The following is a 13,940-nucleotide window of genomic DNA, read 5'->3' on the forward strand; positions in this document are numbered from 1 at the left end:
TTGGCACTATTGGATATTCTTGGTTGTGGCGGTTGTTTCGTGTTTTGTAGGATTTTGAGCTACGTCCCTGGCCTCCACCCGCTAGATGCAAGCAACACCTCCCCGTCCCCAGGCTGTGGAAACCAAGGACATCTCCAGATATTGCTAGATATCCCTACGGGAAGATCCCTCCTGAGTGAGAACCACTGTATTAGAGACTGGGATTTCACCTCTGACTCTGATTGAAGATAGGGTTCTGCTGCCCTAATTTGGAAGCCACTGAATTAGATGATTTATTTATTTCCTGCTGCCGCTAAGTTGCTTCAGTCCTGTCCGACTCTGTGCGACCCCATGGACTGCGGCCCACCAGGCTCCTCCGTCCATGGGATTTTCCAGGCAAGAGTACTGGAGTGGGTTGCCATTGCCTTCTCCTGTATTTCCTAGTTTAGGGAAAATCCCATGGGCGGAGGAGCCTGGTAGGTTGCAGGCCATGGGGTTGCTAAGAGTCAGATATGACTGAGCGACTTCACTTTCACTTTTCCCTTTCATGCATTGGAGAAAGAAATGGCAACCCACTCCAGTGTTCTTGCCTGGAGAATCCCAGGGATGGGGGAGGTGGTGGGCTGCCGTCTATGGGGTCGCACAGAGTCGGACACGACTGAAGCGACATAGCAGCAGCAGCAGCAGCAGCAGCAGTTTAGGTCTCAAAGAGGCTAAGAGCTCCTTGAAACTCTTCGCAAAATTCTGCATGTGTGGGTGTATGTGCGCCTCACCTTTTCCTGGGGAGACAGTTCATGGCCTCCACGAGACCGATAAGCCCATCTGGAACCCCCTTCCCAGTCTGAGGAATGGACCTGTGAGGTCTTAAGCTCCTTTTTGTTCTTTCTTCTGCCCCCTCCGCCGAACTTTGCTCCTCCATCATGAAAGGGTCTCAAGGCCGTTTCTTCTCCTCCAGCACAGTCTGTCCTGAGGCAGAAGCTGTCACCCTGGCTCTACTGGCTGAGAGGAACGGCAGTAAATGAGAGTGGGATGGACTTTACAGAGAATCACTGAACTGTGGAGTAAGAGAGTATTGCTTGGCAGTTGCCATGGGAACCTATAAACCACCTTGCTGCTGAGAAGCCAGAGCTGCTTGGAGTACCAGCTCCTGGCCTTGTCTCTACCCCCTCTCTACCCCAGGGGTCCTTGGCCCCAGAAAGGCCAGTCCTTTGCAGTTTGTTTTCATCCCTCATCTCTCGATGCAGCAATCTTCTCTGTGTTGACTTGGTAGGATCACCCTTACCTTCTGGGCTCTTGGACTGTTTCTCCCCACTGGGATACAGCATTGTGGCTAAACATATGGATTCAGGAGCTAGACTGCCTGCCTGAATTCAAAGCCCAGATCCAATCATTGCCCAGTTGTGTGACACTGGGCAAATTACTTAACCTCTCAGAACCACAGTTTCCCTCACTAAAAAGTGAGGAGACTGTGTCCCTGCCTCCCAGAGTTCTGGTGACGACTCAGTGACGTTATACATATGAAGCTCCTAGCACAGTGCTCAGTATATAATTAGTACTCTGGGCTTCCCTGGTGGCTCAGCGGTAAAGAATCCACTTGCCAATGTAAGAGATGCGGGTTTGATCCTTGGGACAGGAAAATTCCCTGAAGAAGGAAATGGCAACCTATTCCAGTATTCTTGCCTGGGAAATCTCTCCGACAGAGGAGCCTGGCGGGCTACAGTCCATGGGGTTGCAAAAGAGTCAGATACAACGTTGCAACTAAACAGCAACAAATATTAGCTACTATCACCACGTCCGTCTAGTCAAGGCTATGGTTTTCCTGTGGTCATGTATGGATGTGAGAGTTGGACTGTGAAGAAGGCTGAGCGCTGAAGAATTGATGCTTTTAAACTGTGGTGTTGGAGAAGACTCTTGAGAGTCCCTTGGACTGCAAGGAGATTCAACTAGTCCATTCTGAAGGAGATCAGTCCTGGGATTTCTTTGGAAGGAATGATGCTAAAGCTGAAGCTCCAGTACTTTGGCCACCTCATGAGAAGAGTTGACTCATTGGAGAAGACTTTGATGCTGGGAGGGATTGGGGGCAGGAGGAGAAGGGGACGACAGAGGATGAGATGGCTGGATGGCATCACTGATTCGATGGACGCGAGTCTGAGTGAACTCCGGGAGTTGGTGATGGACAGGGAGGCCTGGCATGCTGCAATTCATGGGCTCGCAAAGAGTCGGACACGACTGAGCGACTGAACTGAACTGAACTGAACTGATCACCACTGTGAGTGGTTTCTCATTCCCCTATCTTTTGGGCCATTGTTTGGGCAGTAGGGGGGGTGCTTCTTCTAGCTACTCACCCCAAAGTCTATGATGACTGAGAGGCTGGTGGATGGTGTTAAATGTAACTGACATATCCATTCTTCCACTGGGTCAGCATTTGCTTGTCACCTAGTCTAGACCAGGAAGTGCGTCGAAATCCAGAGTCAAGGTTCCTGTCCTAACAGAGCTCATGCCCTGAGCTCTGAGAGAGACACCTGTACCAGATTACCGAAGAGATCACAAGAATGGCCACGCCCAGAGTTGTGATCGCTCAGGTTAGAGGAGGAGCTGAACTTGGCCTTTGGGATCAGGGGGGGCTGACTGGAGGAGGAAGAGCCCGAGCTGAGTCTTAAGGAGGCTTTCCAGATAGAGGGGGACAGCGTGAATCAAGGCATGGAAAAGACCAGAAACAGCATGCGTGTGCCTCTGTGCTTTGGGTACTGGTGTCCTGTTAAACACCTAAAGACTGGCTCTCGAAACAAAGCCAGAAAGACACTCACCTGCTCTGTAGCAGTTGCCGATTTCCATGGTGTAAATATTCCCACCATGGCCAATTTCGAGCTACGGATGTGATGTCACTGAATGTGAGTTTGAGATGCGCATAATGGGCTTTTGAGAGCCGGTGTAAGTGGGCTGCACCACACCATCGGCTTTAGGGGCTAAGGCTGGGGGTGAGAGAACAGAAAATCAATTCAGTGTTACTGGAGAGAAAATTCAGGGCTGCCAAGGGCCTGCTCTGGCTGATGACTTGTGGTTTTTCTCTGAAGATCCTCTAACAGTCCTCGATTCACTCATTCCGAAAATCACCAAGCACTTCCATTGCACTTGTGTGCCCGGCACTGTGCTAGTTCTAGGGATCATGTCTTGAGGTCAGTGATTAAGACTGCCCTTCCACGGTAGGGGGCTTGAGTTCGATCCTTGATTGGGGAACTAAGATCCTGCATGCCGTACTGCACGGTCCAAAAAAAGAGAGGGAAAAAAAAAAAAAAAAAACTACTACAGTGGCACGTAGATCGGGGCCAGGAATTATCGACAAGGGAACTGTAAATACAACTTTTCCTCCCAGTAAGCCCAGCAGATCCTCTTGTCCATACCTGGACTCTTAGGTTTTGGGAAATTTGATCCTTATCCCAAGTCTGGGATAAGGCATGGGCGTTCCACGTTTTGGAAGCCCTGGGAACTCTATGGGTCAGGTTCCTAACCCAGGTCTCAGAAGAAAATCTGACCCCTAAATTGCCTCTCCCTCCCTCTTATCTCCCATTTTTCAGGACACACACACACACACACACACACACACACACACACACTCACACACACACACACACACACTTGTCTCCACTAAGATCAACCCCCTCTCTCATGTCTGGCAGACTGTTCACTCCCCATAATTGTTTAGCAAAAGACTCCAGAACACACAAAAATCATTTTGTTGCGACACGTTCCGTCCTATATAAACTGTTCGTTTCAATTAGCTGTCAGAGACCAGAAATAGAGACGCATGGTCCCGCTCAGATAAATCAGCACCGTGGTCTGAAAGTGGGTTTAAGGCAGCCTGGGTGTGGGGGTGTGGATGGAGGGGATGAATATTTCATTTCTTCACTCCCTGATGTTCTGCCGGTTTGTTCTCATTGCCATGGTTCCTGCCGCCCCCCACCCCCCTGACCCTTGCCTGCTGGCAGATTTCAGACTGTAAATTTGAGGGGAAATAGTAAACGTGCAAACATGATAAATAAACATGTTGCTTTTGTGGGGACGGATATTATTATCATCCAGATTTATAGGTCTCCACGCCTGCACACTTTATTGCATTTGGGGAAAAAAATGGAGCGAGGTGTTGGTGTTACATTGATCACCTTTCTGCCTTTCGCCCCCGCCACCCGCTAGGAGTCATTTAAATATCAGCCTAGACTGGGGACACAGTCCGTGTCCCTGGGAGTGGATGTGTCTTGACAGGTGTTTTCTTTGGGACAGTTATTTATAGCTGCAAAGCTATCAGCCCGTAGGGGGCTTCTGCTTCTTCCCTCCCCCTTGTCTTGTTTCTCTAAATTTGAATGTCTATTTTGTTTTCCCAGTAGGAAACTGCCCAGTTGATGGTTTAAAATCTCTCTTCCTGTTTTCTCTTTTCTCTCTCTCCCTGTCTCTTCCTGTCTCTTTATATTCTACCCCCTTCTGTCTCCCATCTTTGGGACAGGCTCTGGGTCCTTCCCAGGTTCCAATCCAAGGGTCACCACCAACTTCTTGTGCCACACGATCCAATGACATGCCACACAATCCAATGACATGCCACCCCTGAGCCTCTCAACCCACCCTCGGGGCCGTGCTTTTTATCCCGGGCTCCTTGTTGCCAATTTATAGGGCAAATCACATGAGATATTTCTGTGTCTGTTCCCATCTCCCCTCCCCCAATGTCACCCCAACTGGATGGTGCACTCTTGGGGACAAGGAGCTTACCATTCCCCTCCCTCACCTGCTCCTCTGCCCTCTGTTCTGCACCTCAAAAGCCCTCCTTCTGAAGATGCTCAGACAGAATCTTGGTGTCCCTTTGCCTGCCCACTCCATGTGTCCAGTCTGTCCCCAGGTCCTGTGGACTGCTTCCCTAACTGTCTCCACTCTGCTTCTGACCCTGCAGCCCCTCCACCTCTCATATTTTTGAATGTCCCTAAAGTGCTTCTCTCTGACCACTGTCCCCTCTCAAGAGGCCCCATACAGCAGTGTCTTTACTGACTTCCTCATCTCCAGGCTTGTCCCCCGCCCTCTCGGTACTTACTGTCACAGCTAAGGGACGGGGCAGTGGAGCGCGTGCCTGCAGCTTCTGTTGCTAAGGAAACCACTTCCTTGGTTACCGGGCTGGGTAGCATTTGTCTCACTGTGTCTGGATCCCACTGAGTCGCCCCCACTCTCCAGGAAGATGAGGGGGAGGAGGGAGGAGAGGACAACAGAAGTGGAGAGGGAGAGAGAGAGGGAGCGAGAGACAGGCAAAGACAGAGACTGAGAGAGACGCAGAGACACATGGACAACGAGAGGCAGAAATCAAAAGAGAGAGAATGCAGTCAGGGAGACTGGTTCAGGCATGGGGGCAGGGAGGAAGCGACGGAGAGGAGAAAGACGAGAAAGAACAGAGGTTTAATGTGCATCTCGAGGAAATAAAAGAGACCACAAAGAGAAACTGAGAGCAGGAGGCAAGCGTGATAAGGAAAGATGGTGAGGGGGGCAGGGATGAGAATAAAATACATTGGTGCAAGAGAGACGGGGAAGGAAGGAAAGGAGCTGGTTCCTGAAGGACCTTGCCCCTGGCAACCCCTCGGCCTCCCCACCCTTTCCTCCTGCCCACACTGTCTACCAGGGATGTTTGTAGCAGCTTCGGGGTTCCTGGAGAAACCAGGAGGCAACCCCTGCCATCGGCAGATGCAGGCCCTGATGTTCCTCCTTGGGTCCTGGAGTCACAACGCGCTGGGGGAGACAGCAGGGTGGGAACCCGGGGGTCCCAGCTTGCAGGCCGGGCATGTCCTGGGCTCTGGGGACCGCTGAACCACCGAGCTCTCCTTCCTCCTCAAGGGTCGGGGTTTGGAGGAGGGGGCACACAGACACACCAGACATGGGGTGGTCATCATGTCAGCTGGTGGGGTGCAGTCTCCCCACACAGAAGGGCGGCTGAACACAGAGGTAGAGACTGTTCTGCACACCAAGACACACAGTTCTTTAGAGCCGCACAGACACAAAAGCAATGACGCACCCAGAACATTCCTGTCTCACACACACACACACACACACACACACACAGCAGAGAGAACATCCCATTTGTGACCTTGCCTTACATGACACTCCATCACGTGATAGAATTATCAACAAAACTCGCTTTTAATGATGGTGTTGACCTGAGGAGTCTTCAGACAGTGGCTGGCAGCCTGAAGGGGCCACCGGCAAAGAAATGGCCCAAGTCTTGGGCCCAGAGTCTCCCAGAGAGAGAGCTGACCTCTTAGAGGGCAGGGAGGCCAAGCCCTCTGGTGCTTCGAGAAAGAAGACTAGACATTTGCCTGGGGGAAAGAAATTTGGTACAAAATACATTCAGAGGCCCCTGGCCGGGCCTTGGGGTGGCCCAAATCCTAAAGATGAGAGGCTCAGGGATGAAGACAACGGGTCTGATCCCCCAGCCCTTCTCTTTGCATGGCTGGGTTCCCAGGGGGTGGAATGTATGAGTCATATTCCTCTTAGAAAAATATATCTCTTTACACGCGCCTTCTCCATAGTCTCTTGGCTATTTGGGAATGAGCATTTACCTGCACCCCAAGGCTTCAGAGGGGGCTGCTTGGGTGGGGGGTGGTTCCCGACAGAACAGCAGAGAGCTGTGACCTATGGCTTTTGCATCTACATGGGGGTGGGGTGCAGGTGCGCAGGTGGGGGCCGGATGCGAAACCACGGGTACCCAAGGTGAGGGGAGAGAGGGAATCCTGGAACTTGATGCTTTCTAAGACAGATGGTCAGCCACCCAGTCCTTTGGTTGGACGTCTCAGCATTGAAAGAGCAGCGTCTGTATGGACATGAAGAACCATCCCATTCACCCCTTTCCTTAAAGGGCACCCCCTGGACTATGACCAAAGCAGGGGCCGCTGGTCTGGGAAGGTTGTGGGGATCTCTTTCGGTCATAGGTCCACGTGATTTGGGGCACACTTGTTCTCCCTCCTGGACAGCAGAGGACCCGCTGGTAGGGGTCGGAAGGGCAGTGTCAGATCAATGTGTGGGACCCCACGGTGGAGAGAGGTGTCACCCCTGGAAGCGGGTCACCCCCTGGATACAGCGAGGGAGGAAAGGGCAGAATCCCAGGTCCCAAGGCGAGCATGCCACGTGGGGGCTTGGAATGACCGTGACCCCACCCAGTGGACCCAGGTAACCTACCCTGAATGCCACGGCCTCTCTGACCCACTCAGAATGTCAGAAACCTAAACCCATGGAGAAGCCTCCCAGCAATCTTCCTGCAGACAGAAGCAGCCCAGATAAACCCTGTCACCGTGCATCCTGGGTGGGAAGTACGGGTGGCTACAAGCGCTCAGCCCAGCACTGGGGCGAGTCTGGGGCCACTCTGTTCTGCACCATTCCCTTTAGCTCTTGTGCCAGGGTCCTCCACACCCGCGGTGGGGAACCCGGATCTCCGGGACACCCAGGAGCCCTCCTTCCCACAGGTGCGGGGGTCAGGGACACGGGAGACAGAGCAGGGTCCAGGCGGCGGGAACTCCCCAAACTGGCAGCCCCTCCATCTCCAAGGGGTGGGGGGGCGGTTGCGAGTTGGTGGGAGGTGCCTGCACCATCTCTTCCCTTGAGCCTCCTTCGTCATGTGGAAAACTCATCGCAGGCCGACGCTAGGCCAAGGGGATGGTCCCTACCTACACGGGAGAGTGGACGGGCAGGTGGGGTTCCCCAGGGGCCCGGAGTGCCCGGTGCCTGCTCGGTCTGGACGGCCCGCCCCCTGCCCCGGTCTGATCATCCATCATCTGGGGTAGTAGTCGTCGGGCACGCCCGTGAGGTTCCTCCCCCGGAGCGCCGCGTCCACCGTCTTGATGTAGGCGGAGATGGTCCTCTGCATGTCCGCCGTGTAGGGGTCGTACTCCAGCTTGCGGAGCCCGGAGCGCTTGAAGTTGCCGTCTTTCTGGCTCTCCACGCACAGCAGCCGGTCCTCCCTGACGGCCACACCCAGCAGGCCCACCATGCGGCCCAGCTGGACGAAGAGGTCGCGCTTCAGGTCCTCAAAGTGCACCACCAGCACCTTCTTGCCGAACTTGAGCCAGTCCAGCGTGTGAGTGGCCCACCAGGGGGCGTAGTTCCTCACGAACTCCGGCCACTCTGCGTGGACAGAGAGGGGAGGCGTGGGTCCAACGTGCCTGCGGCACACGCGCACCACCACCACCGCTCAGCCTTGACACGGCCAGACTCGCCTCCCGCCTCCCGCCTCCCACATCCCGCCTCCGGGCTGTTGCTTCTGCCTGGAACAGTCTTAGTCCTTCCTGATCTTTGGGGAGACCCAAGACATATGTCTGGAGAAGGCAATGGCACCCCACTCCTGTACTCTTGCCTGGAAAATCCCATGGATGGAGGAGCCTGGTGGGCTGCAGTCCATGCGGTCGCTAAGAGTTGGGCACGATTGAGCAACTTCCCTTTCACTTTTCACTTCCAGGCATTGGAGAAGGACATGGCAACCCACTCCAGTGTTCTTGCCTGGAGAATCCCAGGGACAAGGGAGCCTGGTGGGCTGCCGTCTATGGGGTCGCACAGAGTCGGACACGACTAAAGTGACTTAGCAGTAGTAAGACATCTGTCTGGGCCTTACGCCACACCAGGCACAGACATACATAAATCTTTGCTACTCTGTTTTTTTGTTTTAACAGGCAGGCATGCTCAGTTGCTCAGTTGTGTCCGACTCTTTTTGTGACCCCGCGGATGGTAGCCCGCCAGGCTCCTCTGTCCATGGGATTTCCAAGGCAAGAATACTGCAGTGGGTTGCCATTTCCTTCTCCAGTGCATGAAAGTGAAAAGTGAAAGTGAAGTCGCTCAGTCGTGTCCGACTCTTCGCGACCCCATGGACTACAGCCTACCTGGCTCCTCCATCCATGGGATTTTCCAGGCAAGAGAACTGGAGTGGGGCGCCAGTGCCCTGTAGATGCTCAGTAAACTCTGGTTATCATTACCACTGTGCTTATTCTGTTCTCAGGTGAGATGCCATCTTCCCTAACTCCCGAGGCTCAGGCAGGTACCTCCACTGGGCTGAGGGCATGGTTTAAGTTGGATTATTTACAGTGTCAACTCTGAATATTCATTGGAGGGACTGGTACTGAAGCTGAAGCTCCAGGACTTTGGCCACCTGAGACGAAGAGTTGACTCATTGGAAAAGACCCTGATGCTGGGAGAGACTGAGGGCAAGAGAAGAAGGGGGCGGCAGAGGATGAGACGGTTGGATGATATCACTGACTCAATGGGCACGAGTTTGAGCAAACTCAGGGAGATAGTGAAGGACAGGCAAGCCTGGCGTGCTGCAGTCCATGGGGTCACAAAGAGTCAGATACGACTTAGTGACTGAACAACAACGAATTTACACTGTCATCTTGACACCTTTCTATCCGATTTGTTCTCTCTTTGCTTTTTATTGACGTATCACACACTGCTCCTCTGTGGTATGGTAAAAGCACAGGATGGATTGTCACCAAGACTGGGAATGTTTGTATGGGATCTCCTGGCTCCAAAGACAGGCTACAACAGAATGTGGGAAATTCCCTGGAGAAGACCTCAAAGAGACAGCCAGCCAGCCCCTGGAGCTGCTGAAACCTGTGATCAAGGGGAACCCAAGAGGGGGGTCATGAAGGATGCTGGGAACAGAGAAGGGGATGTGCAGCCTCAATTCTGAGCCCCAGCTGGATAGTAGTCAAAGGGTTGGTCCTCAGGAACCCTGAAGGAACCCTCGGGAATCCATGACTTCTCACAGGGACAATGCTACCCTGCACCTTCCAGAGGAATCTCTTTATTGAATGAGGGTCAGCAAGTTTCCCAAGCTGGGCTGGGGAGCCCAGCTGGTCCTTCACAACTAAATCCTCACCCCTGCTGGGTGATGGACACCCCTTATCTCATTTAATCATAGTGACTACCCAGAAAGGAAAAGACTACTATTCATTTGTCACCAGCGAGGAAATGGAGGCTCAGAGAGGTGAAGTAATTTGCCCAAGGTCACATAGCCGGGAAGCACCATCCAGACCAGGGCTGCCTGATTCCAGGCCCCCATCTCTCCCAGAAAACAGAAGCCTCACCCCCCACTCCCTCCCACTGCCTTACACCCAGCAGGGGCTTAATAAATGGTTGTTGAACTAAATTGAAATTCCCAGCAGCCAAGTGGCGATGTGATTAAGGGTTCCTCTTTCTTTGCAGACCACATCAGAATCTGTGGCGAGGCTCCTGCTCCCCCAGCGCCTCCCAGGAACACCATGGCTGCTTGGAAAATATTTATGCTGATGACAGAGGTATTTTTTTTTAGCCTTCAAATAGATTATTTACAATGTATCTAGATAATTGGGCCCTTACTGTTACAATGGGTTAAACCCAGATGTATCTGTGTGATTAGGGAAAAATCTAGCATGTGTATAGTCTGTTTTCCTTATTTTGCAGAAGCATTTCCCTGCTGTTGCATCATCTCACAGCATCCCCGGGGACTCAGGACAACTGCCGAGCCCATGGCAGAAGCCCAGGGGGACGGGGATGACGATCGGTCACCCAGCAGCCCACATATCTGGACTTCCAGGCTTGCGACCATCTCAAGAGGTCCCTGGAGAGTGGGCCTTAGGGAAAGGAAGGGTCCATCTGCACGATGGTCTGGGTCTCCCAGTGCATGGCTCCCGCCTTGAATGCAGGTGGGAGGGAGATGTGGGTTCCAAACCTCCCTGGGGTGGGAATGTACATTGCTTGAACACCTACTGTGAGCCGGGGGTCTGTGCCAGGCACTTCGCAGGCCCTGTCTCGGGCAGTGCACACAAGAAGCCTGGAGAGGAGGAAGTACCAGCTCCTTTATGTACACGGGAACAAAGGAGGCTCAGAGACATGAAGCCATCTGCCCCAGCCCACACAGTGGGCATCCGTGGCAGGATTCGTGCATCTATCCCAGACTGAGCCTGGCTCCTGCCCTCCTGGCAAACCCTTTAAGAGCACCTGATCTACCCATCTCTAGCATTCTTTTCGCCCCAGATCCTCATCTACGATCGCTTGCCTCACCTTCAGCTGTTGTCTAAGATACGGGGTCTGTTCACAGATGACTTTGAAGTCAGATTGCTAGGGTTCAAAACCCAGCTCCTCTTCATATTGGCTGTGTGACCTGGGGATGCCAAGCACTGTCCTTGAGCCTCAGTTTACCCGTCTTCACAATGGAAGCCTTGCTAAAACCTCCCCCTGTACAAGCGGAACTGGAATAAGACTTGCAGACCCTGCCACCAGACCTGAGACCCAGGAAGTGCTGGATAAATGTTGGCCACAATTATTGTTATTTTTTTGGCGGCACCGCATGGCACGTGGAATCCTAGATTCCCTGACCAGGGATCAAACTCAACCCCCCCTGCAGTGAAAGTGTGAAGCCTTAACCACTGGGCCACGAGGGGAGTCCTGTGGCTACCACAGCCTTGATGTTGGCACCCAGCATCTCTGAGATGCCCCACGTGGCCCATCCTTTATGGGCAGCAGATATTTGCTCCCTTCATACTCCTTCCTATAGCAGAGATACCTCACTTGAAGCTCCTGAACGACTTCACTGGAAAGAAGAACAAAAACGAAAAACAAAAGCCCTCAATTAGCTCGGGATTCCCGGTAATTAATGGCTGCCTTCAAATTGGGTAATAAAGGCACGCTACGCCATGGACCACTGGTAATGAGTGCTGGTTCCGCCGGAACTGCTCTTCACGTGGGCCTGGCAGGACACGGGCTGACCACCCTCTGCTTCATCTTGTCATCGGGAGGAACCAGGGCCTGATTAATAGCTTAACTGTATTTAATTCCCCACGGAATCATTAAACATGGTCTCTGTTTCATTAAACAGATCCAGGACAATTCACCTTGTGTAATCATATCACATAAAACTTTGCTTTGGACTCACTCCAGGGAGATCGTAAAATTAACGTTATGGAACCAAAAGCTGGGGGTGGGCGGGTGGAGGGTGACAGGAGCCTCGACCCAGCTGTAACCGGGAGGGGTCACAGGCAGGGTGGGGTGGACACACTCAGCAGGTGGCTGACCTCTGCCCTTAGGTGGGGGTGACCCTCACATTCTAGGCCGATGGAGTCCTGAAGCAACGATTCTCAAACTCTAAAGTGCACGTGAAGCTTCTGGAAGGTATCTTGTGAAAATGCGAGTTCTGATCCAGGAAGCCTGAGGTGGAATCTGAGAATCTGCATTCCTAATTCCCAAGTGATACTGATGCTGCTGGAACAAGGACCCTAAAGCAAGGGTCTCAAACTCAAGTGCCTTCAGGGGTCAGATGTTAATGAAAATGGGAGGACTGGGCAGGGTGGGGGCCGTGAGGAGGGTGCTCTTTGGGGAAGGCACTCAGGCAGAGCTCTTGAAGCCCTGGGTGAGGTCTGGAAGGAAGCACCATCCCAGACTGATGAGGGGGCCAGGCCCCCAATGTGAGATGTGTGTCCCACACTTCCTGTCCCCTGCAGCCTCTGGACTCAGCCTCTCCTGCTGTCTCCCTTATCTCTAGTTTTAAAGCTCCCAGTCATCCTGAATAGGGAAGAAGAGGCAAGGTGGCTCCTGGGAATTAGGAAATTGCCTGAACCTGAGAGGAGGGGTTATGCCAGAAGAGGGGAACCTTTGAATGTACCAGGTCAGAGACACCCCAGGGTAAGACAGAGCCTGGTGGCTAATGCCTGGGTTTGAATCTCAGCTCAGTCAACTCCTGGCGCCTGAGACACATGACTCGCTCCCTTCCTGGGACCACTTTCGGCTACCAGTGGTGGCGGCGGCCCTTCTTACCTCCCCAGGGAATTAGAAGACTTAAATGAGATAATGACTGCTAAGTGCCTGGTCCCATGTGAGCTTCCCAAGTGAGTCCCGCACTTCTTATTTGGAACAGTCGGCTTCCCTGGTGGCTCAGATGGTAAAGAAGCTGCAGGCAGTGCAGGAGACCCAGGTTCCATCCCTGGGTCAGGGAGATCCCCTGGAGAAGGGAATGGCAACTCACTCCAGTGTTCTTGCCTGGAGAGTTCCATGGACAGAGGAGCCTGGTGGGCTACAGTCTATGGGATTGCAAAAGAGTCGTCAGACAAGACTGAGCGACTAATTCTTTCAGTTTCAGGATTACTGGGAGGTGGAGAGCTGGGTCTGGTTTGCCATCACATGCCTGAGTGATCCTGCCAGGCCCCTGTCTCTCTTTGGGCCTCATCTTCCCCATTAACAGTGAAAGTGAAAGTGAAGTCACTCAGTCGTATCCGACTGTCTGCGACTCCAAGGACTATCGCCTACCAGGCTCCTCAGGAGACAGTCCATGGAGATTTTCAGGCAACAGCACTGGAGTGGGTTGCCATTTCCTTCTCCAGGGGATCTTCCCGACCCAGGGATCAAACCTGGGTCTCCTGCATTGCAGGCAGACACTTTACCATCTGAGCCACAGGGAGAATGAATCAATTTGCCTGCCTGCAGACTGCTTTAAAAAATACTGATGTCCAGGCTCCACCCCTGTAGTGGTCCAGTGTGCGGTCTGAGCACTGGGATTTTCCCATGCTCCTCCTGGGATTTAGATGTGCTGGCCGGGATGAGGACCCTCAGGTACAGCGACCTCCTGGGTCCTTTCCCGCTTGGCAAGCAGAGCATGTGCTCCTGGAGCAGGATCCTGCCGTTGGCTCCTGTGGGCTTCTCAGCCTGGCCACAAATAATGTTCATTTTCGATTGTTCTACAAATAAATAATTCAGAGACCTCTTTATCCCCTGGGAACAAATGTCACCCACTGAGGGAGTGGGTTGGCAGGGGAAGGGATAGACAAGCCCCCTGAGCAAACCGGGAAGCCAGGGCACACACAGTTGGTCAGGCAGGCCCAAGGGTTTTCATCGATGACATCAGTGCTGAGTGTGATTGGCTGGGTTAATGTCATTCTGTCTGCTCTGGTTTTCTCTGGGGAGGGGCTGGAATGTGGAGCAGC

The 13,940-nt window shown here is 53.1% G+C and overlaps 2 protein-coding genes across 3 annotated transcripts in view; one reads left to right on the plus strand and one right to left on the minus strand.

Moving 5' to 3' along the window:
- Positions 1 to 13,940, plus strand: part of CMKLR1 (chemerin chemokine-like receptor 1) — a 78,465-nt gene that overhangs the window by 59,023 nt on the left and 5,502 nt on the right. Inside the window, exons 2-3 of one of the 2 annotated variants that reach the window (XR_006056720.1) lie at positions 10,192 to 10,283; positions 10,429 to 11,843. The gene's annotated coding sequence lies outside the window, so the exon portion shown is untranslated. Of the gene's footprint in view, positions 1 to 10,191; positions 10,284 to 10,428; positions 11,844 to 13,940 lie in introns of those variants that run through there. The other variant, XR_006056719.2, reaches the window with a different exon arrangement.
- The window catches only part of WSCD2 (WSC domain containing 2), a 117,369-nt gene continuing 109,549 nt past the window's right edge, over positions 6,121 to 13,940 (minus strand). Inside the window, exon 9 of the mRNA XM_004017447.5 lies at positions 6,121 to 8,121. Within this exon, the coding sequence (XP_004017496.1) occupies positions 7,769 to 8,121 (353 nt within the window). The 3' untranslated portion in view covers positions 6,121 to 7,768. The remainder of the gene's footprint in view (positions 8,122 to 13,940) is intronic.

This window comes from Ovis aries, chromosome 17 (genome assembly GCF_016772045.2).
Source record: "Ovis aries strain OAR_USU_Benz2616 breed Rambouillet chromosome 17, ARS-UI_Ramb_v3.0, whole genome shotgun sequence".
NCBI lineage: Eukaryota > Metazoa > Chordata > Mammalia > Artiodactyla > Bovidae > Ovis > Ovis aries.